The sequence below is a fragment of the Haematobia irritans genome, chromosome 2 (genome assembly GCF_050003625.1).
Source record: "Haematobia irritans isolate KBUSLIRL chromosome 2, ASM5000362v1, whole genome shotgun sequence".
Taxonomy (NCBI): Eukaryota; Metazoa; Arthropoda; class Insecta; order Diptera; family Muscidae; genus Haematobia; species Haematobia irritans.
In genome coordinates this window covers 98,824,618-98,851,073 of record NC_134398.1, presented here as the reverse complement: position 1 = coordinate 98,851,073, position 26,456 = coordinate 98,824,618, and the positions used below count along the sequence as shown (strand labels likewise).

General features: G+C 36.1%; 1 protein-coding gene and 2 long non-coding RNA genes across 6 annotated transcripts in view; 1 reads left to right on the top strand and 2 right to left on the bottom strand.

Annotated features, from left to right (window-relative positions):
• Positions 1-3,348: 3,348 nt before the first annotated feature.
• LOC142223450 (uncharacterized) lies at positions 3,349-3,881 on the bottom strand. The gene is made up of 2 exons (XR_012718739.1): positions 3,626-3,881; positions 3,349-3,558 (listed from the first exon to the last, which is right to left on the bottom strand). It is a non-coding gene; the product is annotated as an uncharacterized LOC142223450 (long non-coding RNA).
• A 2,490-nt stretch (positions 3,882-6,371) lies between these two features.
• The window catches only part of GramD1B (GRAM domain containing 1B), a 340,270-nt gene continuing 320,185 nt past the window's right edge, over positions 6,372-26,456 (top strand). For 3 of the 4 annotated variants that reach the window (XM_075295677.1, XM_075295678.1, XM_075295675.1), the window contains exon 1: positions 6,372-6,847. In XM_075295677.1, the coding sequence (XP_075151792.1) occupies positions 6,615-6,847 (233 nt within the window). In that variant the 5' untranslated portion in view covers positions 6,372-6,614. The remainder of the gene's footprint in view (positions 6,848-26,456) is intronic. The other variant, XM_075295676.1, reaches the window with a different exon arrangement.
• On the bottom strand, positions 7,953-9,083 carry LOC142223449 (uncharacterized). Its single transcript, XR_012718738.1, has 2 exons — positions 8,927-9,083; positions 7,953-8,846 (listed from the first exon to the last, which is right to left on the bottom strand). It is a non-coding gene; the product is annotated as an uncharacterized LOC142223449 (long non-coding RNA).

Genomic DNA, 26,456 nt, shown 5'->3' with positions numbered 1-26,456 from the left:
CATTTTATTTTTTGTGAAACGCCAAGCGCAACCAGCTTGTTATACTTTATTTAAATAAAAACGAAAATAAAGTTCTGAAAACATAGATTTTACGCTTAAAATTGTGAAAGGTATATTGGTGAACAATTTTTGATTTTCCAAATGGAATAAAGTGATTGTTTTTCCAATATTTTACAGACACGCTGCCTCCATCGAATAAAAACACTGGCTGATAGACGCTGCAACATGTAATGCGCTTTACAGACTATCAGTTATTCCGGACGACAGTGCTCGTGTCGAACATATCCCATATATTGTGCACATTATAAGTTAAGTCCGACGGCATAATCGATACTGCTGCATGTTTATGGGATCGATAACACATTTACCGATTATTTAGTCATCGCCGACAAGTCGTATCGATCCGACACACTGTAAGATTCTTTACAAACACCGACATTCCGTCCGGAATAACTGATAGTCTGTAAAGCGCATAACTCGCTACTTGTAACTCTACATCATCATTAATGCAAAAAATTATGTTAAATGTGATGTGATAGTGGTATAAATGTTATATTTTTAAGAATTTGTAAATGATTAATCAAATTAATAAATATCTAAACAAACGTGTTTTACTCGACCACAATGATTCTTTTACCACTATCTTAAAATGTGCTTTTTCTGATTGTTTGGAGGGTCTCTTATTGGCGTCGTTCTAAATTGATCTATAAAGGCACCTAATAATTGCACTCATGCGAAACCTTTTTGTAGTAACTTGGCGTGGTACAACTTCTCAATAGTGACGGCGCTTTTCCGACGAGTTTTTGATATCGTATATGATTGTTTTCGACGTACTGGGGATTCTCAGAAGCGCCCCCAAATTCAAAAAATTTTGGCAGGGTATGTATATTTTTTTGCAGAAAACTAAAATTATGGATTCTATGTTCTTGAAAACATTAAAAAGCTGACCGATGAAAAAATGGTGGACAATTAACTGGAACTGCTTCAAATAGTTTATAATAATTGGTACGTCAATATGAAAAATTAAATCAACACTTTAGAGAAGTCACTAAATTTAAATCTCTTTGCAGAAAACTAAAATCTTTGGATGCTACATTCTTGCAAACATTAAGAAGTTGACCAATGAAAAATGAGTGGCTTATCGACATGATTAAGTTTCCAGAAACATTACAAGTACAACCAATTAAAATTGTTAAAAACAACAAATTGTTGCAATCAACAATTTCTGGATGAAAATGTGCATCACATTGTCAGTTTAATTCATATGTTATTATCAGTTTAAAATGGATATTTTTTGAATTCATTCTGCTGGAAATCAATTCTAACACGCGGTCCAGTACGTTCCTAATTTTAAATTACCCGCATGTTAATACATTTTAATGCTGTTTTATGACACCCGAAGGAAGGAAAACGAATTATCAATGCAAAAGTGTTTACTAATAATGTTTAAGATATTTAAAGTTTTGTTGTTTGTTTTTTTTTCTTATTTGTTGTTATGTTTAATAAGATAATTATTTATCAATTGGTATTGTAGTGTATTATGTAGTGTAGTGTACTATTATATATTTTATTTTGATAAACATGAATAAATTATACAAAATTCATAGAATTTTGGCTTTGACTTTCAATTTGAAGTGGGGATATCATTCATACAAATTTAGGTTGAAAAGTATTTGCAACGATGTTAATTTTGAATTTCACTCGCATCGAAAATTGTTGGACAAATTATTGAGTAGCGATGCATTTCAATTTGAGGATAACACTTGAAATATTATTGCTAATGTGTTGAATTTCACTGTTGAGGGTAATGTCTGTTTTTTGTTGAGAACGCGATTTTCTCAACAATTTCTCAACTTGAATATTACCCTAATCCTTTGAAAAAATGTTTGAAAAATTGTTGAAATTTAGCATTTTCCAAACGTTTGTGTTTATTGGGATGTTTATTGGGATGGCTATTTCTAAATTAATATATGTTTGCATCCAAGCATATTATATTTACAAACATTTTATGTCCCAAACATAATATTTTCTAACATATTAACATATATGTCCCAAACATGTTATGCTAGTTTATGAACATTATATGCTTGCACTCAAAAATATTGTGTTTAAAAATTTGTGTTCCAAACATATAATGTTTATAGCCAAACATATGAAAACAGTCTTTTTCATCCGTGTACACAATTGCATTGCAATACCAACGGACAAGAGTGTACTTATGCCATGCTGTTGCCGCCTCACTAGCAATTTCAAATCCAGTGGTCACCACCACGGTTCCCACAAAGGATAATAACGTCATTTCATTTGCCAATGTTGTCACCTCGGGGGAACAACATCATGGGGTGACCAGTTAAAACACGTACACCATACAATAGCTATAGTCAAAGTGAAACTTTTTGTTCAATCACCATAAGCCTATAACTCACGTTCAAGGGTAGTTCTTAAGCAAAAGTCACATATTTCGCAAGATAATGGATAATTTTATAACTATTTCAGTCACGTTATAAAATTCAACCAGTGTTTTGAATCGATAAAATGCAAGATACAGTAGAAAAATTGTGTTATAGCGACCGCCAAGGGACCGAAATTATACGTCGTTATAACCGAACGTCGTTGTATCCAAATAAGTGTACACAATATTTTTATTTTTTTTATCATGTATATTCATATTTATTGAGAATGCAAATAGTTTAGAATTGTGGTTTGTTTTCTATTTACAAGAATTTCTTTTAATATTTTACGTTCAATAATTTCAACGGAACTATATAAACTCTCTGATATATCAGAACACCCAAATCGTAAATACTGTTTTAATGTGTGCTCCGCAGTTGGAATTTTGATTGGCTCATTTTCGTCATCTGGTTCATTATCGCTGTGAGTTTCATCACTTTCTTTTGTGTTCTCCACTATTTCTCTCAATGAAGACTCTTCTGATGTCACGACGTTGTCATCGACATTTACGAACTCATCCCAGTCCTGGTTTGAACTCGAAATCATCCCAAACTGGTATCAATATTTCTTCTTTGTCATTTGCACCTCTATTTGGGATAGTCGAAAACAAATTCTGTGATTCCCCGCAGTATATGTTTCTTTCCCTGCCAACATTTTTTGAATTTGGGGGCGCTTCTGAGAATCCCCACTACGTCGAAAACAATCATATACGACATCAAAAACTCGTCGGAAAAGCACCGTCACTATTGAGAAGTTGTACCACGCCAAGTTACTACGAAAAAGTTTCTCATCAGTGCAATTATTAGGTACCTATTTAGATCGATTTCGAAGGACGCCAATAAGAACCCCTGCAAACTATCAGAAAAAGTGCATTTTAAGATAATTGTAGAAGAATCATTGTGGTCAAGTAAAACACGATTGTGTAGATGTTTATTGATTTGATTAAACATTTATAATTTCTTATAAATATAACATTTTTCGGTTTATCTCATCACATTTAACATAATCTTTTGCATTAATAAAACAATGATGTTGAGTTTTAAGTAGCAAGTTACATATTGCAGCGTCTATCAGCCAGATTGTTTATTTTCGATGGAGACAGCGTGCCTGGAAAAATATTTGAAAAACGATCAATTTATTCTATTTGGAAAGTCGAAAATTGTTCACCATATACCTTTCACAATTTTAAGCGTAATATCTATGTTTTCAGAACTTTATTTTCGTTTTTATTTAAATAAAATATAACAAGCTGGTTGCGCTTGGCGTTTCACAAAAAATAAAATGGCTCTTCTAACAGTAGTGATGGCAAAATACTTTCATGTACATTTTGTACTTTTTGATATGCTTCCCCCATCACAGTTCGCGATGGTTGTGGTGACATTTACGAGTCTGTGGTAGCGATGAGGATGAAATGGAACTTTGAAATGCTGGCAGGGTTTATTTAGTATTAGCTGACGACAAAAAATGGAATGAAAAAAAATAAAAATTAGTACACAGAACTTATATCGTCGTTATAACCGAATGTCCATTCCAAAGCAGACGTGCAAATTGGTCGTTAAAAGCGGATGGTCGCTAAAACCGGAGTCGTTCTAAGCGAATGCTTGCGCATGTACAAACTATTAAGAACCAAATACGCTTTGAAAATCCGTCTTTATAAACGGATGGTCGTTATAACCGAGGTCGCTATAAATGAATTCTACTGTATATGCATAATTAATTTTTGCATTTTATTTTTGGAACATAGCAATTTATTCTTGTGATTCCATTCGTAGCTCCCATAGTACTGCAACATCAATCGCACTGCCTTCTTTATAATTACGCTACCGAAAATTTCATTAGAAGTGCGTACCAGCTTACGAAATTGAACGCTACCGAAAATTTCGTTAGCATAAATAGCAATGCATTTCTTATGGGAATGAAATATATTACTATTTATGTTAACGAAATTTACGGTAGCGTTCAATTTCGTAAAGGCCGGTATGCACCTCTAGCGAAAAATTTCATTCCCATAAGAAATGCATTGCTATTTATGCTAACGAAATTTTCGGTAGCGTTCAATTTCGTAAGCTGGTACGCACCTCTAATGAAAATAACAGGGTTGTCAAAAGCATATTATGGCAGCAAACATTTAATTTATTACAATCATTGTGTGCGTAAAAGTTTTAAAAGGTCTGTAAATAATAAACAATTTATTTGAGGAATATTTGGAACATATATTAACAATTTTTAAAAGCGATTAGCTGGTTTAAAATTTGTGTACACAGCCCTGTTTTTTTGTTGTAGACTTAAATAAATTGTTGCTACCGAAAATTTCGCTAGAGGTGCATACCGGCCTTTACAGACTATCTGTTATTCCGGACGGAATGTCGGTGTTTGTAAAGAATCTTACAGTGTGTCGGATCGATACGACTTGTCGGCGATGACTAAATAATCGGTAAATGTGTTATCGATCCCATAAACATGCAACAGTATCGATTATGTCTTCGGACTTAACTTATAGTGTGAACAATATATGGGATATGTTCGACACGAGCTCTGTCGTCCGGAATAACTGTAAAGCGCATTATGGGAATGAAATTTTTCGCTAGAGGTGCATACCGGCCTTAATGCGCTTTACAGACTATCAGTTATTCCGGACGACAGGGCTCGTGTCGAACATATCCCATATATTGTGCACATAATAAGTTAAGTCCGAAGGCATAATCGATACTGCTGCATGTTTATGGGATCGATAACACATTTGCCGATTATTTAGTCATCGCCGACAAGTCGTATCGATTCGACACATTGTAAGATTCTTTCCAAACACCGACATTCCGTCCGGAATAACTGATAGTCTGTAAAGCGCATAAGAATAACTTGCATGATGCCATCACATCTTCAGCCCAAGTTTGTAAACACAAAGTATATTGAAAGTCTACATCAAGAGTTAACCAATCTCATAAATACCAAGGCAAGACTTTTGCAAGGAAATGAGAATACTGACCGAGCAGCGCAACCTCTGTTTTGGATCTCAAAATGGATGGATTACACTAACTCCGATTTACATGAACATTTGCACATGGAGTAGAAATAGTATTCTTACTATGCATACCAAATTCGGTTGAAATCCGTTCAGATTTTTGTATAGCTCCCATATATAGCTTTCGCCCGATTTACACTCATACACTACACCAAAACATGTTTTAGTTTGGCTGAAACAAATAAAAAGATTAACTCAGAGGCTATCATAACAAAATTATACCTCATTCACATTACACTTCCAAAATCCTCTTTTACTAGATTTCAACTGTCATTTGCCTTATAAAAAGTAGATTTCAAATCTCGAAATTGTAGATTTTGATTGTAATGTGTAGAGTCTATTAAAACAATATTTTATGGATATCTATAGTATTTACCCAAAAATTTGAATATTTTCTCCTCAATGTTATTGTTTATAAAAAAGATCGATATCATATCGATTTCTGCTATCGATTTTTTCATTGGTCTGTTAAACAAAAATTGCAATGTGGTCAATGCGTACGATTTTAATCGAAAAGTTGGTCGCGGACATTGTCGTCCGGAATATCTTATAATCTGTAAAGCGCATAATGCGCTTTACAGATTATCAGTTATTCCGGACGACAGGGCTCGTGTCGAACATATCCCATATACTGTGCACATTATAAGTTAAGTCCGAAGGCATAATCGATACTGCTGCATGTTTATGGGATCGATAACACATTTACCGATTATTTAGTCATCGCCGACAAGTCGTATCGATACGACACACTGCAAGATTCTTTACAAACACCGACATTCCGTCCGGAATAACTGATAGTCTGTAAAGTGCATAAGGGGCATTAGTTCAATATAAATTGTAATCGATTAGTTGTTCAATTTATCGGAGGATGTAAGACTCCGCTGTTATCAGCTGTCAAGTTTTCATCTACCAGGTATAAAATGTAGTCAAATTTGCGAAAACGTTTCTTCGTGTAAGATTCATGTAATTGGAAAATAAATCGTAGTGGGTCTCCGACTTAAATACGTAAACATTGTTTCTTGTGCAAACAAAATTGATGGCATTGCAAAAAACGTAACGAATAACGTAGTAAAAAATGATTTGCTAACTGGCTTCTTTCAAAGGTTGGCCGATTGAATCTGCATTTAAATAAACAATTGTCATGAAAAAACTTGAATGCTCCACAACTAAAAGCTACACAAAAATACAAGAAACCACCTCTACAAATTGTGATAATTTAGTTTGTCACTTACCAGGGGATCTCAGTCTGAAAAAGACTAACATTCCAAACAAATTTACTACCCCTCAAAATTGTTTTGAACTGTTGACCTGCACTTCGAACACCGCTATATCTGAAGCTGCTGATCTATCGCAAACACCAACATTGCAGTCTCTGTAAGTATATATATACATATATATATAAGTACTATTGTACTTGCATAATATTGAATTAAATTTTGGGTATGTAATTTAGTTCGATAATATCATAAATGTATAAAAATTTAAGCTAACTTTATAATGTCATTTGTAGGGCTCAACTGCAGTTTATGGGCCCCTCACCGAATTGCTTAAAATTAATATATGTTGTGTCATTCGGTGAGCTGATTCCAACAAAGTGACCCATACCCGGGGGAAGTACCCGGGTCTTGAGATATAGCCCTCCAAAGAGTCAATAAAAACAAATTTGGTATCATATGAAAGCTTATTCAATGCTCTTTTTATAAACAAAAATATTTTTCTAATATTTAATTTAGTTTGGGAGATATAAATAAAGAACATTTTTACCCTAATTTTTTGTTATTTTCGTTCTATCCCAAAAACTCTTCGATTATACCCAATAATTTTTTATACATAGCTTGAAAGCCTAGTTTTGATGTAATACATATCATGGCCTTTCGATTGATGTAATACATGTCTTTATAGGTCCATTTTTAGCAATGTTATTGAGTTTTATTCTGAGTAGAAAAAAAATTGTTTTATTACTGAAATAAGTTTTGTATGTTGTAAGTATTAACCCAAGGGGGAAAAGTGGCTGGCCGGACAGAGTCCAAAGTGGGCTAACGTGGACCGAAGGGGGAGAGTAGCCGGCCTTCGGCCGAGGATTAATGCTTTCTTCTATGGACAGAGTCCAAGGTGGGCTAATGCAGACCCAAGAGGGGAAAGTAGCCGGCCTTCGGCCGGGGTTTAAGATTTTCTCCTATGGACAGAGTCCAAAGTGGGCTAACGCAGGCCCAAGGGGGGAAATGTAGCCGGCCGGACAGAGTCCAAAGTGGGCTAACGTGGACCCAAAGGGGGAGAGTAGACGGCCTTCGGCCGGGGTTTAAGACTTTCTCCTATGGACAGAGTCCAAAGTGGGCTAACGCCCTTGGGTCCACGTTAGCCCACTTTGGACTCTGTCCGGCCGGCCACTTTTCCCCCTTGGGTTAATACTTACAACATACAACACTTATTTCAGTAATAAAACAATTTTTTTTTCTACTAGGAATAAAACTCAATAACATTGCTAAAAATGGACCTATAAAGACATGTATTACATCAATCGAAAGGCCATGACATGTATTACATCAAAACTAGGCTTTCAAGCTATGTATAAAAAACTAGGCTTTCAAGTTATGTATAAAAAATCTCCCAAACTAAATTAAATATTAAAAAATATTTTTTGCGTATAAAAGTGCTTTGAATAAGCTTTCATATGATACCAAGTTTGTCTAGATTGGACAAAAAAACAAAAGAGATATATCAAGTTATTATTAACCCTTTGGAGGGCTATATCTCAAGACCCGGTACTTCCCCCGGGTATGGGTCACTATGTTGGAATCAGCTCACCGAATGACACAACATATATTAATTTTAAGTAATTCGGTGAGGGACCCATAAACTGCAGTTGCTCCAACGGTTCAAGTGTTCATTTAGACCGCATTGGTTAATTGCGGTTCCTCAAACTCCTTTTATCTTCCTCTTCGTGACTGTTCCATTCCGTCCAGTTAATTCCACTATATTTGTGTAATGTTCCTCAGGTTTGCCTAGATCCTCAACACATAGTCCTTGAAAGAAGCGAGAATTCTCCTAAGAATGCTGTTTCACAAATCATTAATAGTCTGAAAAAATGAGACCCCGTATCTTGTTTCTTCTAAAAGATATTACTGGACGCTGGAGCAGAAAATGATAGGAATCTTCCGTAGCCTCAATAACCTTTGGAGATAGTGGTCACCATTCGTTAGACCAATCCTTACCAAGTGTTCCCCAGAGTATTGTGCACTGTTATGATTCCTATTAACGCCATTAGCATTTCAGAGTATCTAATATTATTTTTGTACAATATCAGTTTTATTTGTCGCAGCCCGCAGAAAAAGCCTAATGTCTCTTCCATAAGTTATCATATTTGCCATTGTTTCTGTAAATACACAAAGCAAGGGAAAAGGATCCGTATTGAGGTTATTTGTGCCGCTTGAGCTTTTTCATTTCAAATAATACCATAATGTCCTGGTATCCAGCATCTTGATTACCTTCATAGATATGTATGATAGTATCAATCACCCATTTTGATTGAAAACCTTTACGATTTTCAATTTATAAAACTAGTTGGTTTTTCTTAACGTGTTTTATTAAATATGCAAAGCATTTACGACGATCTTAACATTATGGTAGTTACAGAGAGAATGAGAATAAAAAAAAAGTAAAGTAGAGGATAAGAAAACCAATGATATTGCATAGAGATGCCATATCATTTCATCACTCCTCCTCAAACAGAATGTTCTAAAGAAATGTCAATTTAGGGTTTCATATTCGTTGAAGTAACAAAATCATTATGTTTAAAGGCCGGTACTCTGTTCGGTTTTCGCGTTGAAACTCCATACAAAACCAAAAAATGCGAAAAATTTGCGAAATTTTTTCCATTTGTGATACTTTGTTTTTTCGTGTTGAAAAACTGACGTTTATAGCACGGCGCCATTTGCAATGTGAATTAAGAAATAATTTATTTATTAAAAACTATTTGTGCGGGTTTATAAATCAAACACGGACCATATTTTTGTTCCGAAACTATACAAAGGATCAAAGGAATAGCAGATCAATTGCCCAAGGAAAAATAAAATGTTAAGGCCGGTACTATGTTCATTCTTGCGAAAAATTTTTATGGAAACCATTATTTCGCACATAGAAAGCGGCGTTTTTTTAGGTAGCTTGAAGCGCTATTTTACAGGGAGCGATATTGGGATAAGTTGGTGGTTGTTGCTTGTTTTTACAAAATAACATTTTATTTTTCCTTGGGCAATTGATCTGCTATTCCTTTGATCCTTTGTATAGTTTCGGAACAAAAATATGGCCCGTGTTTGATTTATAAACCCGCACAAATAGTTTTTAATAAATAAATTATTTCTTAATTCACATTGCAAATGGCGCCGTGCTATAAACGTCAGTTTTTCAACACGAAAAAACAAAGTATCACAAATGGAAAAAATTTCGCAAATTTTTTGCATTTTTTGGTTTTAGGCCGGTACTCTGTTCGGTTTTCGCGTTGAAACTCCATACAAAACCAAAAAATGCGAAAAATTTGCGAAATTTTTCCATTTGTGATACTTTGTTTTTTCGTGTTGAAAAACTGACGTTTATAGCACGGCGCCATTTGCAATGTGAATTAAGAAATAATTTATTTATTAAAAACTATTTGTGCGGGTTTATAAATCAAACACGGACCATATTTTTGTTCCGAAACTATACAAAGGATCAAAGGAATAGCAGATCAATTGCCCAAGGAAAAATAAAATGTTATTTTGTAAAAACAAGCAACAACCACCAACTTAACCCAATATCGCTCCCTGTAAAATAGCGCTCCAAGCTACCTAAAAAAACGCCGCTTTCTATGTGCGAAATAATGGTTTCCATAAAAATTTTTCGCAAGAATGAACATAGTACCGGCCTTAAGAGATAACCGCTAATAAATCTAAAGTCGTATAAAAATGTCAATATATCCTGAAATAATGGACATGAGATAGTAAAATGAAAAAAATAAAAACATCTAAGGGGTACCAAAATAATATTCTTTTTTTTTAATTCCATTTTTTGGGAAATACAAATATGGATTGAAATCTATATAACTTTTGAACTAATTATTATATCATTATGATTTTTATAGAGTTTTGCAGGGAAAACTGTTTTAAGAAATATTGCTGAATATACCATTCCCAAAATTCGTATCAAAAATCCCCAAGTGGGGACATATGTTAAAAAAAGTTATTTTTTGGTAATTTGTATATATCTCAGCTTTTTACCGGTATGGTGTTGAAACCTTTTACAGTTAGTTAATGGACACATGGGGCTTTTTGGAAAAGAGATAGTCTTAACAATCGGTGCTTTGTCAAATAAGAATTTTTCAAAACAAAATGTTTTAATTTTTAAAAATTGCCGATTTTGGGATGAGAAAAACTCATACACGACGACGATAAAAGCTTAAAACGTATCTTTATTTGGTGTTCTATAAGAAACAAATAAAAAAAGATTGGAAAATATATATAAAAAATTTTTACGACAAAAAGAATGTAAAAAATTGGTCAAAATTCTGAATTTTTTTGAAATTCTAAATTATGGAGTTTACAACTTTTAATCTAAATATTCCTATATTCGTAGAATTTTGTAGGGATTACAGTTAATAAAAGAAAATAAGGATCGGCCCAAAAAGGGACCCTGTACGTTCAAAATACTGACCCCACTTTGTTAAAATTTTGCAAAAAAATAATTTGTGGGGCCAACATCTCGCAAACTATTAAACATTTTTTGAAGGGTATTACAAGTTCTATCCAGCAAAGTTGTAGAAAGTTCGTCGAGCAAACTAGACGTGTTTATCAGTCGGTCCAACAAAAACTAATTTTAATAAGATTTCCAATTAAAGATATAACTCATAGTTGAAATCATAAAATATCTGTAAACTAAACTTTATTGCAAGTGTTTTAACTGTCAGTTTGGCATCTCTGTGTATTACAAATTTATAAATATAATAAACTCATTTGGAAACTTCAATAGAAATAAAACAAACATCAAAGCAAAAATTGAATAAGAACAAGAACCATACGTTTTCGCTCTTGGTATAAATAAGAACTACACAACAACAATTACAATGAATAAAAGTGTTGTCTACTCCGAACCTCCACACAGTGAGAGTGAATTATTATTGGCGCCGAGACGCCTCAGAGAGTTACAGCATAACTCATTCTCTGATACCACCAACACTAACGCAACTCCACGTCGCGCTATACACGATTCACCACAACGTATTGTATCACTTATCGATAAACGGTTTGAGAAACAAACAGAAACTCTCTTAAGTGAAATCGATAAGAGAATGGATGTTTTTATGAGAGACATAAAGAGTGTAGCTGAACGGGTTACCAAACTTGAAATAGTGTCGAGCGAAATTGAAGTTCTGAAAAACGAAATAGAGTTTTTAAAATCTCAACACGCTGAGCAACATAATGCTATGAGAAGTGAAATTAATGATTTAAAATCTCAAATATTAAAAGATGAAAACTCTAAAGTAGCATGTGATTTAAGAATTAATGGTGTGCCCTCCTATAATGGAGAAAACCTCATGCTAATATTTGGTAATATTTGCAATTGTTTAAATATTCCCATACCATCAGTAAAGTCCATACATAGACTCAGAAATGCAAACAACGTTGACTCAACAATAATGGTAAAACTAATATCCGCATATGATAAAAACTTTGTCCTCAAGAGTATTGCAATGTTTAAACGCGCAAATAAAACGAACTTAAAACTTAATCACATTGGGTTTGAGACAGAGAAGAACTTTTATATTAACGAAAACTTATCCACCACAAATTATAAGATCTTTAAAAAGGCATTAAAATTAAAAAAAGAAAAAAGACTTGTATCCGCATACTCTTTCCGCGGCCTAATATACGTCAAGCGCTCTAAAACTGAACAACCAATCTTAATTGATAATATCGATCAACTTAGTTGTTTTTTTCGGATGGATCCCTCAGTGCATGAACAATCTATCAACATTAATAATAACTCTGATAATATGTCACATTAAATCCGATCTGATTATATATGCATATAGTAACGACATGTATTGCACACGCTTTATTTTTTACTTAATCAAAACTAATTTAAGTTTTTATTTTAAAACTGTTAGATATGTACCAACGGGTGTTTTATATTATGCCAATATAATTAGCATTGCTATTTTTGTTTCGCCTAATGATTAATACTACATATCAAAGTTCCACAGTCAACCTTTCCTGCATGCTTAGTGTCTTGGCTAAACAGGAAAATGGCCTTAAAGTGGCCCACATAAATGCCCAAAGTCTCAACAACAAAATTGATGAATTTCGCAACGTTTTTACTTGTGCCGCGGTGGACGTCATTTGTGTATCAGAGACTTGGTTTCATCCTGAAATTCTAGATACTATCTACGGTTTACCAGGGTATTCTCTTATGCGTTCTGACCGTAAATCACTTGGAGGTGGAGTCGCAATTTTCATAAAACATGGCATAAACTATACTCTGAAACTTAAATCTGCATATGACTCTGAAATTGAATTTATTTTCATTGAACTGATAACTGAATACAGGTCTAAGGCACTCATTGGCTGTGCCTATAGACCAAATAATCGTGTAGACTTTAACTTCCTTCTCAATGAAATTGAACGCATATCTCTAGATTATAACGATATAATGATAATCGGAGATTTCAACAGCAACATCCTTCGTGACAACGTGTTAACTGATGCAATGGAATCACTTGGTCTTTTTTCTGTTAATAACTCTATCCCAACTCATTACACTCGAACAAATAATAGTTTACTGGATGTCATTTTCACTAATCAACTGTCAAAGGTCTTATTATACGATCAACTTAGCGCACCTGCGTTTTCAAAACATGACTTAATTTTTGTAACATATAACCTCAACTGTGAAATTAAGCCCTCTAGAATACAATATCGTTATCTGAGGAATATTGATATGAATCTTCTACAAGATTGTCTGCTATCTGTCGATTGGAAAGAAATATACTATGTTGAAAATGTTAACGAACAGCTATCATTCTTGCAAGATAATTTATACAATATCTTTGATTACTGTGTGCCACAGAAGATCAAAACCACTAACAAATCTAATCAACCATGGTTCAACCATCGAATTAAGAGACTGATTATCACAAGAGATACTGCTTACAAAAGATGGAAATCTTTCAAAACACCAGACTTGCATGATATTTACAAGAATGCAAGAAAAGATGTAGTGAAAGCAATATGTGCCGCTAAAACTTCATTCTACGGTCAAAAGTTTAAGAATGCGCTCGATACTAAATCAAAATGGAAAGAGATTCGTCGTATTGGCATCGGTGAACAAGATTCCCAAATTAAATCTGACATTGATATTAACAAATTAAATGAGGAATTCGCCAAAATTAATACCGCACAACCTCTTGAAAATGTATACGCCGATATACAAACTGTTCAAATGGAATCTTGTTTTTCATTTAGATGTGTAAATAACGTGGAGGTTTTGAATAGCTCGTCACAAATAACATCAAATGCTGTAGGTGTTGACGGGTTACACCCCACCTTTATAAAAATTATTCTTCCCACCATCTTGCCTTACGTTACACACTTGTTTAATACCTGTCTCATGAAATCAGTTTTTCCTCATGAATGGAAATTAGCAAACATTATCCCAATTCCCAAATCCAACAACGAATTACGTCCAATTGCGATTCTACCATACTTATCCAAGATGTTAGAATACTTAATGAACCAACAAGTAACAGCATATTTGGATCGCTGTAATCTCATCACGGATAAACAATCCGGTTTTAGAAAAAAACGAAGCTGCATTTCGACGTTATTGGAAGTATCTGAGGACATACGTATAAAACTTGATGAAGGCATGATATCTATACTTGTACTATTAGATCATAGTAAAGCATTCAATACTGTGGACCATAAAATTCTGGCAACAAAACTGAAGAAACTGTTTTATTTTTCTGATGATGCTTGCAAATTAGTTACATCTTACCTAAACTCTCGTTCACAGATGATTATTCTTAATGATAAGCACTCGAATGTAATCGAAACCTCGAGAGGTGTACCACAGGGATCTATTCTGGGCCCTTTGTTGTTCACGATGTACATTAACGATCTCCCTGATGTATTGGTTAGTTGTAAAACTCAAATGTATGCAGATGATGTTCAACTGTACGTCAGTACTGAACCTGAAAACCTAAACCTATGTATAGAAAATATTAACACTGATTTAACTAATGTTTATAACTGGGCGTGTAAAAATGGACTGATTCTGAACCCATTGAAATCTAAGTTTCTTGTAATCTCGAGAAGGCATATCTCAGAAGAAACTTTTCTTCATACCTTGCAAATCAATGGTTCGATTATTCCCCGAGTACATACATCTACTAATCTGGGAGTGACTTTCAATTCCAATTTGTCATGGTCGAACCATATATCGAGTGTTGTTGGACGAGTATATGGTATGTTAAGAAACCTGTGGGCTGTCCAATCTTCTACACCTCAACACATCCGACTCCTGCTAGCAAAGACTTACTTAATACCAACCATGCTATACGGATGTGAAATATTTGGTAACTGTGACAGCAGAGACTTCTCAAAATTAAATGTTGCTTATAACAATATTGCCCGGTATGTGTATAAGAGACGTCGTCGAGACAGCATATCTTCTTTTGCGCACAGCATTCTCAACTTATCATTTGAAGATCTCATTAAAAGCAAATGCTTACTGCTTCTTCACAAAATAATATATACTAAGGAGCCTGCACACCTGTATAATCATATTCGTTTCGCCAGATCAAATAGAGGAATGAAAATCATACCCCAAAGAATAAAAACTCTTTTATCGGAACGACAATTTTTCATATTCAGCATCCGTCTGTGGAACTCTCTACCATCGAATTTGCAAACAATTAGCAATGCTAACACTTTCAAAATAAAATTAAATGATTTCTTGAACTCTCCGTAAATAAAACACTTTTATTTTTTATCTTTTTATATTATTTTTTTGTTAATTTGTTAATATTTATTTTTTATATATTTTTTTATACTTGTTTTTATATATATATATACATTTATTTTTGTTAATTTAACATTATTTTACGCTGTCTTATCACAAAATTACTTTCTGTATCACAACTTGAAACTAGCACTGTCACTTATAAGATATAAATCTTGTTGTGCTGGTTTATCAAATAAATAAATAAAATAAATAAATAAAAATAAATAAATAAAATAAAGAAAAAATCATCATCGAAATCGGTTCATAATTAAATTTGTTTAGAAGTGATGCCCCTGACGGCGTTGACATTTGACATAATGACATTGAGGTTTAGACGTGTATTTCAAAAATCTTTTTAACTTGTTCATGATTTTTTATTATATTTTGGACCGTATTTAACCCCATATATAGTCAGATATGATGTTATATCTACCATATCTTATTAGATATAGTGCTATATATGGTCCTATCCAAGCATATATTATTAGATATGCCAGATATAATTAAATATTATACTATATATGATGAGATCTGCAATTATATCTAACCAGATCTAGCATCATATATAGCATATCTGTGCATATCTAATTATGTCTGAACCAATATCTGAACAGATCCAATTAGATCCAATTTGATATTATTAGATAGGATTGGATCCTCCAATTTTTACACGGGTAGTCATACTATGCATTGGTGGTTTTATATCGTCGAAAAATTGATAAATAAGAGATAACCGCTAATAAATCTAAAGTCGTATAAAAATGTCAATATATCCTGAAATAATGGACATGAGATAGTACAATGAAAAAAATAAAAACATCTAAGGGGTACCAAAATAATATTCTTTTTTTTAAATTCCATTTTTTGGGAAATACAAATATGGATTGAAATCTATATAACTTTTGAACTAATTATTATATCATTATGATTTTTATTGAGTTTTGCAGGGAAAACTGTTTTGTTGTTGTTGTTGTTGTTGTTGTAGCCCCTGTGGAAAAAGTATAGAAAAGACAAAACAAACAAAGGATAAACGATTACAAACAAATACAGGGATTAGACATTTCAAGCATCCACATCCAGTTCAAGGAAGCGTGCTGCCTCAACTGGATGTGTCCAAAGCGAAGCAGGTGTCAGATCTGTCGGTCTAGCAGGACATTCGAAGAGGTGCCTCGTGATATGAGGCGAATGTCCACAATTCGGGTAAACATCCTGAATTGCCGGGTTCAATATGGAGAGGTAACTGTTTAGGTACCTAGAGATCCCCGATCTTAGCTGGGACAGCACCGACCTGGTTTCTCTAGGAAGCCGTCTCTCATCTTCGTTGATCGGTGGTGGCCTACCTCCCAGTACAACACTGCACTGGTAGGAGTTGATCGCATCTTGAACCGCTGCCGTGTGCACTGCACTCAATGCCGTCCTTATTCCCTCATCACTGTCATCGCCGATCACATGTTCTATTGACTGTAAGTCCTTCCTAAAATCAAACCGAATGGGTCTACCCCTCTCGGTCGTTGCCCTCCTTGAGGTGGCGTGGTTCGGGTGGTTTACACTTCTACACTTTATCAGGTGCTGTTGGGTGAGGAGGGTACAGTGTTGCCTCACCGATAGCATTTTGGACTCATGATGCAGATGCTGTTCCGGGGTCTTGGAGTGACACCCGGTCGCAATCCGCAGCGCAGTATTTTGCACCGTCTGGAGATTTCTCCATTGGGTATCGCTAATACTGGGAGTCCAAACGGGGGCTGCATAATCGATAAGGGGACGACCAATAGACTCGTAGGTCTTTTGTATCGTCTCTTTATCTTTCCCCCAGGTGCTACCAGCCAATGCCTTCAGGATCTTGTTTCTGCTCCCAACCTTCTTAGCTACCACTTCCGCATGTTTACCAAAGAGGAACAGGCTATCAAACGTCACACCAAGAACCTTGGGGTTCCTGGAAGTGGGGATACTCTGGCCACGAATGTGGATATCGAGTTCCATGTTCACCTCTTTAGTCCACGATGTGAAGATGGTCGCTGTAGATTTGGGGGCAGAAAGTTTCAGATTCCTGTCGACAAAGAAATCCCTAAGTGTAGGTAAGTAGTCATTTATCCTCACCTCAAGCTCCCTTATGTCTCTACCTGTGGTCACTATGGAACAATCGTCCGCATAGATTATCAGGTGGACATCTGGTGGTGGTTGGGGAGCTCCAGCCACGTAAAAATTGAAGAGGAGGGGGGACAATACACCGCCTTGAGGTACGCCCTGTTTGTTCCTCCTGGGCGTTGATCTTCTTCCTCTAAATTCCACATAGGACTGTCTGCCAGCCATGTAGTTCGCCAACCATCTCTTGAGATTATTGGGAAGGGTGGTTCCCATAATGTCTCCCAAGAGCGTGGTGTGGTTCACCGTATCGAACGCCTTAGACAAGTCCAGTGCTACGAGGATCGGACGTTTATGCGGCCTCTTACTGTTTAGTCCCTCTGCAATGTTGGCTGTTAATTCGCACAAAGCAGTGGTTGTACTCCTGCCCGAGCGGAAACCATGCTGATGTTCTGCCAACATTAGATGTTCTGAAAAGCAGGGCAGTAAAATAGCCTCCAGAATCTTCGTTACGGGGGACAAAAGAGTAATTGGTCGATACGAGTCTCCTAGGTGTGCCTGTTTCCCTGGTTTCAGAACAGGAACAACCTTCCCTATTTTCCAGATGTCCGGTATTTCAAGGGTGTTGAGACAGATATTGAAGATATGGGTCAGATATCTAACACCATTCTCTCCAATATGTTTCAACATCCTCGTAGCCAAACCATCTGGGCCAATCGCTGTGGAGCTCTTGGCGGCCTTTATCGCCTGGAGAACATTCTCCCGACTGATGACCATAGGTGGGTTGTCCTGTCTGAGGGCACGGAAGACTCGCCTTTGCTTTCTACTTGCACGATCGACTGATTGGGGGTGCTCGACAAATTGTCTGCAGAAAGCATTCGCTGCACCTGTGTCGTCTTTTGGAGTTTGCCCCCCAAACGATATGGAAATGTTATCCGTACGTTTGGGGTTCGAGAGGTTCCTGATCGTAGACCAAAGCCGTTTGGATCCGAGATCAGACTCCTCCAAATGCTTGCGCCACTTTTCTCGCTTGTGGGTGGCAACAAGTCGGTCGATCTCCTTAGCGAGACTCGGGATCCTAGGGTCAGCTGGGTCTACTTTCCGGATCTCGTCCCTCTTATCTGCCAACCTTGATGCTTCCATTGGGAAATTCGGACGGATGTCGGGGATCCGGCCCGCTGGTATGCACCTTTTACACGCTCTATTCAAGACATCCCTGAAGAATTTCTCTCCAGCCGGCGCTGACGTTGGCAGGGGGGCAGTGGCAAACTCGTACTCGGTTAGCGAGGTAAAAAGCTCCCAATTAGCTTTACCAAAGTTCATAAACGTCTTCTTCTCTGGAATTACGGTGTCTGTCCCTAAGTCAATAGACACTGTGATCGGGAGGTGGTCGGAATTCATGGCTATGTCTACATGCCATGAGGTCTGAGTCACGAGGTCAGAGCTAACCATGGTGATGTCAGGGGAGCTTCGGCAGGTGGCCGTTATGCGGGTCGGGTGGTTTTCATTCAGCACACAGAAATCTGTGTCATCCACCTGATCCGCAATCAGTTCTCCTCTGGCATCACATCCAAGCTCTGAATACCAGCTGTCATGATGTGCATTCAGGTCGCCTAACAGGATAGTACGCACACTGTTGAGGTGGGGCCTCAACATTGGTTTGTATCCTGTCTGGCAAACAGAATCGGGAGGTATATATACGTTTAGAATACATATATCTTCCTCTCCCACCGTGACAGTTATCCCCTGTATCTCCAAATGGGGATCGGTCGTGGTCAATGGCATGGATCTGTATCTCACGGAATCATGGACAATGAAGGCTATTCCCCCTCCGGCATTCCTTTCTCTGTCTTGCCTAATCACAGAGTAGCAGGATGATCTCGTGAGACCATTCCTGCTGGAGAGCTTGGTCTCCTGGAGCGCGGATATGAGAATACCCCTCTTGTCCATGAAATCCGTGATTTCAGTAATCTTCCTTGTCAGTCCATTACAATTCCACTGTAGGATCTTGAGACCACTCAACTGGTTCCCAGCAGTGGACGGGAAAGTCCGAACTATTGAAAGGGCTGACGAGGAAGAGTCTATTGCAGTCTGTTGTGGGTGTCGGGTGTTTACTATGGGGTGGGGTTGCTGAAATTGTTGGATTCTCCGGCAGCAGGTACCAACAAAGTCAGGGGTATATTGGTCAGAATTCCTGAGGCCTGAGCATCTCAGGTGCGTCGAGGTCTTGCAGATGGAACACCTAACCGGTTTGGCTGCCTTTGTGTATCTCTTTCTGCAAGCCTGACATGTCTCTGGACCAGCTATACTGTTATTTACGGACGGACTCGGATTTGACAAAAGTGTCAATGTGGTTGTATCGTGTGATGATGTGGGGGGATGGGTCATGACAGGTGATGTGGGGTCTGCAGTCACGACGCGAGAAGGTCTCACTGTTGTGACTACAGGAGGGGGCGACATGGGGGGCAAGTTCACACAGGTGGGACACTTGAATGCAGGATTGTAATCTCCTACATTCCTGAGTCCCGAGCAACGCAGGTGTACCCAGTTGTGACATTCGCTGCACATCACGGAGTAACTTCCGCGCGTGACCTGCCGCGAACAGACCGGACACACATACTTCACTGGACCTGGATTGCTTTCAATGTCGCCAGCACGAAGGAGAAGAATTCTGAGCAGACTGGCTGGCAGACTCTGCCCAGGAGGGAAAAAGGGATGGGGAATAGGATGGGGTGTTGGATGGGATTTGGGAAAGGGGTGGGGAAGGGTTTTTCTATACATACTTGATTTCCCATGGGGAGGTTGCAGTCCTTGGACAAGGACGTGGTCCTTGTGTCGACCCCGGTACGAAGAACCGACTGCAGTGAGGGCCGGTTTTGTTGTTGTTGTTGTTGTTGTTGTAACAGTTTATTGTGATCTCATCCATTTCATGTTATACGCTTGGTACATCAGCTTGTTGGCAGATCAAGGAACTCTGCGACTAAGATGGGGTGTGTCCAGAGTGATCTGGTGGTAAGTCGGGTTGGTTTGGCTGGGCAAGAGAAAAGATGACGCGTGTCATGTGGCCCTTGGTTGCAAATTGGACAAACGTCAGCTACGCTGCTATCAATCACCGATAAGTAGGAATTGACGTGTTGGGAAAACTGTTTTAAGAAATATTGCTGAATATACTATTCCCAAAATTCGTATCAAAAATCCCCAAGTGGGGACATATGTTAAAAAAAGTTATTTTTTGGTAATTTGTATATATCTCAGCTTTTTACCGGTATGGTGTTGAAACCTTTTACAGTTAGTTAATGGACACATGGGGCTTTTTGGAAAAGAGATAGTCTTAACAATCGGTGCTTTGTCAAATAAGAATTCTTCAAAACAAAATGTTTTAATTTTTAAAAATTGCCGATTTTGGGATGAGAAAAACTCATACACGACGACGATAAAAGCTTAAAACGTATCTTTATTTGGTGTTCTATAAGAAACAAATAAAAAAAGATTGGAAAATATATATAAAAAATTTTTACGACAAAAAGAATGTAAAAAATTGGTCAAAATTCTGAATTTTTTTGAAATTCTAAATTATGGAGTTTACAACTTTTAATCTAAATATTCCTATATTCGTAGAATTTTGTAGGGATTACAGTTAATAAAAGAAAATAAGGATCGGCCCAAAAAGGGACCCTGTACGTTCAAAATACTGACCCCACTTTGTTAAAATTTTGCAAAAAAATAATTTGTGGGGCCAACATCTCGCAAACTATTAAACATTTTTTGAAGGGTATTACAAGTTCTATCCAGCAAAGAAAAAATCATCATCGAAATCGGTTCATAATTAAATTTGTTTAGAAGTGATGCCCCTGACGGCGTTGACATTTGACATAATGACATTGAGGTTTAGACGTGTATTTCAAAAATCTTTTTAACTTGTTCATGATTTTTTTATTATATTTTGGACCGTATTTAACCCCATATATAGTCAGATATGATGTTATATCTACCATATCTTATTAGATATAGTGCTATATATGGTCCTATCCAAGCATATATTATTAGATATGCCAGATATAATTAAATATACTATATATGATGAGATCTGCAATTATATCTAACCAGATCTAGCATCATATATAGCATATCTGTGCATATCTAATTATGTCTGAACCAATATCTGAACAGATCCAATTGGATCCAATTTGATATTATTAGATAGGATTGGATCCTCCAATTTTTACACGGGTAGTCATACTATGCATTGGTGGTTTTATATCGTCGAAAAATTGATAAATAAGAGATAACCGCTAATAAATCTAAAGTCGTATAAAAATGTCAATATATCCTGAAATAATGGACATGAGATAGTACAATGAAAAAAATAAAAACATCTAAGGGGTACCAAAATAATATTCTTTTTTTTAAATTCCATTTTTTGGGAAATACAAATATGGATTGAAATCTATATAACTTTTGAACTAATTATTATATCATTATGATTTTTATTGAGTTTTGCAGGGAAAACTGTTTTGTTGTTGTTGTTGTTGTTGTTGTTGTTGTAACAGTTTATTGTGATCTCATCCATTTCATGTTATACGCTTGGTACATCAGCTTGTTGGCAGATCAAGGAACTCTGCGACTAAGATGGGGTGTGTCCAGAGTGATCTGGTGGTAAGTCGGGTTGGTTTGGCTGGGCAAGAGAAAAGATGACGCGTGTCGTGTGGCCCTTGGTTGCAAATTGGACAAACGTCAGCTACGCTGCTATCAATCACCGATAAGTAGGAATTGACGTGTTGGGAAAACTGTTTTAAGAAATATTGCTGAATATACTATTCCCAAAATTCGTATCAAAAATCCCCAAGTGGGGACATATGTTAAAAAAAGTTATTTTTTGGTAATTTGTATATATCTCAGCTTTTTACCGGTATGGTGTTGAAACCTTTTACAGTTAGTTAATGGACACATGGGGCTTTTTGGAAAAGAGATAGTCTTAACAATCGGTGCTTTGTCAAATAAGAATTTTTCAAAACAAAATGTTTTAATTTTTAAAAATTGCCGATTTTGGGATGAGAAAAACTCATACACGACGACGATAAAAGCTTAAAACGTATCTTTATTTGGTGTTCTATAAGAAACAAATAAAAAAAGATTGGAAAATATATATAAAAAATTTTTACGCCAAAAAGAATGTAAAAAATTGGTCAAAATTCTGAATTTTTTTGAAATTCTAAATTATGGAGTTTACAACTTTTAATCTAAATATTCCTATATTCGTAGAATTTTGTAGGGATTACAGTTAATAAAAGAAAATAAGGATCGGCCCAAAAAGGGACCCTGTACGTTCAAAATACTGACCCCACTTTGTTAAAATTTTGCAAAAAAATAATTTGTGGGGCCAACATCTCGCAAACTATTAAACATTTTTTGAAGGGTATTACAAGTTCTATCCAGCAAAGAAAAAAATCATCATCGAAATCGGTTCATAATTGCGGATTTGACCGCTAAAACAAAATTTGACACCCCCGAGGTGATTAACTTTCAACACCTACAGGTTAGCCCGTGGACCTACTAGGGACTCACAAACTTGCAAACTTAGAGAAAAACACCTCAGCTTTCACACAAAGAAAAATTTTGTTGATATCTTTTTCCGTTCAAATGTTGCAGAATTATTAGGAACCACTGTGCAGCGTGAGAAGACTGTTATGATGGCAAATGTTCGATGGGAGAATTGCAAGGGTTGTAACGACACCAAGTAAATATGACCCCATTTAAACTTAAACCGCACACTAGATATGCTAGTGTTCTCAAGACGTCAGATATCACTCCTGATATCTGCTATAAGGGTCGCTGCCTGATAGGAGTGCTTGCAAATACTATTGGCGCGAAGTATAATGATACTGTATGAGCTGTCATGATGCAAAGGAATAGGAATCAATTAAACACCTCTTGTGTGAGTGTCCTGCATTTTGTGTATGGCGTAAGCGAATTGTAGGAGCATATAGCTTTAGATTACTGGCGGACTTGGAAAACATTAGCTTAAGCAGTCTTTTAATGTTTTTGGAGCAATCTGGTTGGTTCAACAGAAGAAAATAATCGAGAATGTTAGGCGGTTAAAACTGGATGTGCCCATATTAATGGTAGTTTTAGTTAATATGGTATCACAATGGACTGAATACCTAAGTGAGCCTGAAACTAAACCGGGCCACCACTTTAACCTAACCTTACCATATATATGTTTCGCCCGATTATAACCTTATTTTTGGCCGTAGAGACATTAATTATTAACTGATCTTACTCAAATTTTGCACATGGTAACCTTCCGTGGTATCAATCAAATTGGTTCAGATTTAGATATAGGATGAGTGCAGCAAATGTGGTACAGGCTGCTTATGTGGTATAGTAGCTTTTTTCTCTATATAACAACATACGAATAATGCTGAATAGATTGTGGCTATCACAGAATGAAGCAATCAAAGATCAGTTTTTTTTTTGATTTTTGCAACTCTTTCTTTGTGCCAGTAGAAAGAATTCACATTTACCCGTGCTCGAATGTTTTCTTGGTGGATCTTAATCATTTCGTTTTGTGTGAAGGTATATTTTCAATTTATTAATATTCGGATGTAAATAATTGACGAGTACTAAATAAGAATAAAATGTATGCAATTGCGATACATATATTGCATTTATTTTTTATTACAAAAAAATCTACATATTGTGTACCACATTACCTGCACATTTTATGAATTCGTGCTTAATGTGTTTTTTAATAAATTCGCACATATATCCGAAATGTTGGGTTTCTTATTTTCCACGCTCATAGCGTGGATGACTAACACTAGTTAAATGAATGTAAAATCGGAGAAAAAAATTGACTACACAGTCCTTGTCGGGTAACCGCCACGTTAACATCGTATTTTGCTGATAGCGGAGTTTTGCATTTTGCAATTTCAGTAAATAACGGTTAATAACAGTTATCGCGTTCTCCCACATTGTTTTGGGAATTATTATTGATATTAGAAATTAATTTGTCTGATTTGAGTGACTTATTGCGATAATTTACAAGAGAGATTAATTAGAGATGAACGGGAATGTTTCCCGTATAGGAACAGGTTTAAGGACCTGGACCTGGAGGGGCGTAGTAGAAAGGTTAAGAACAAACGTAAACGACTAGAGGAAGCAGAAATAATAATTAACAATATTGAAATTGACGATAAACACCTCCCGCGTTTCCTTGTAGCTACTGCCCTGCCAGAAAAACCTGATCTTGACCCCAAACCTCTCGCATCCTACAATGTCTTCCAAATCGGTCGTGGTTTGGATTTCATTTCCACTGAATATTTGGATAGTACAGAAATGCGTAATGGAGATCTAATGATTAAGGCCAAGGATTTGGCGACAGCGCAAAAATTTTTAAAAGCGAATTATATTGATATTGTGCCAGTTAAAATAACGCTACACAGCAGCCTTAATTCCACTTTGGGTAGAATTTTTTCGCGTAAAATTATAAAAATGTCACCAGAGGAACTAAGCAAAGGTGTACTTGATTTGAAAAAAAAAATCCTAACGTTACTGATATTCGGCATGCAATGAAAAGAGATGGAGATAATTTCGTACCAACTGGAGCAGCCATAGTAACTTTCAACTGTTTCACTAGACCTGAAAAAGTTAAAGTTGGTTGGGAGAGTTGCGTCGTTTCTGAGCATATATCAAATCCTATGCGCTGCATTAACTGCCAGAAACTTGGTCATACCAGAAATAGATGTCGTAATATAGAACTATGCGGAGAATGCGGACTGATTAATCCCCCTCATTTAAAATGCAATCGTAAATTTTGTGTTAATTGCAACGACGACTCCCATACATCCTATTCCAGTTTATGTCCATCTTTCATAAAACACAAGTCGGTAAACAAAATTAGAGCGGATCGCAGATGTACAATCCGTGAGGCTTGGAAAGTTTTCAATGACAATCCTACTCTGCACACAATTAAACCTTTCCAAAAAAGCTGACTTTTTCAGAAACTTTGCGTAACATTGAAGCACAACCTGTAGAAAAAGTTCAAAGTGGAACACCGACAAAAGTCAATGAAGAAATGGAAAAAAGCACAACATCAAAAAAGAATATAGAAGCTCCAATTCCCGTTATTGGAACTGAAAACAACAAAACAATAACAGCACATACAAGCAATAACGGAAAAATAAATTTAACTGTTATACCAGTTCACATGGAGAAAGAAATCAAATTACGAACTCACCCAAAGAAGAATACAGAGAAAGAAGACATTGAAAACGAAAACGAGGAAACACAAGATAAAATTATCATTCTACAAGAAAATCAATCAGAAATTCAATCATTAGAAGAAGAAATGGAATTTTTCAATTCTGACATAGATCAAAGCACCCCGCCAAGACCTGTTAAAAATAAATGTCATGATAAGGATTATACTAATCTTTATGAAAAATATCCAGATCTAAAAGTGCTTATAACACCTGAGACCTTAAAGAGGACAATGCCAAAGTCACGCCACAACGAGACAACTGATTCTTCTTGATTTTATATAAATATTTTTTTTTTAGTTTTAAAAATGAATATTGGTTTAAATATTAGAATTTTGCAGTGGAATATACAGGGGTTTATAACCCATAAATATGCATTGGAAACTTTGGTGTCAAAACATAAGCCCAGTATTATAGCCCTTCAAGAAACTCATGTTGTTGATAGAACTACGCATCTATTACATCTTTCTGGTTATAAAATATATCACCACAACAAGGACTATCAATATGCCAAAGCTGGTATTATGTTTCTCGTTCGCAATAATATCCATGTCAATCAACATCTTGTCTCAACAGGAGATCTTCTTTTTCAAACCATTACAATTCAAGGG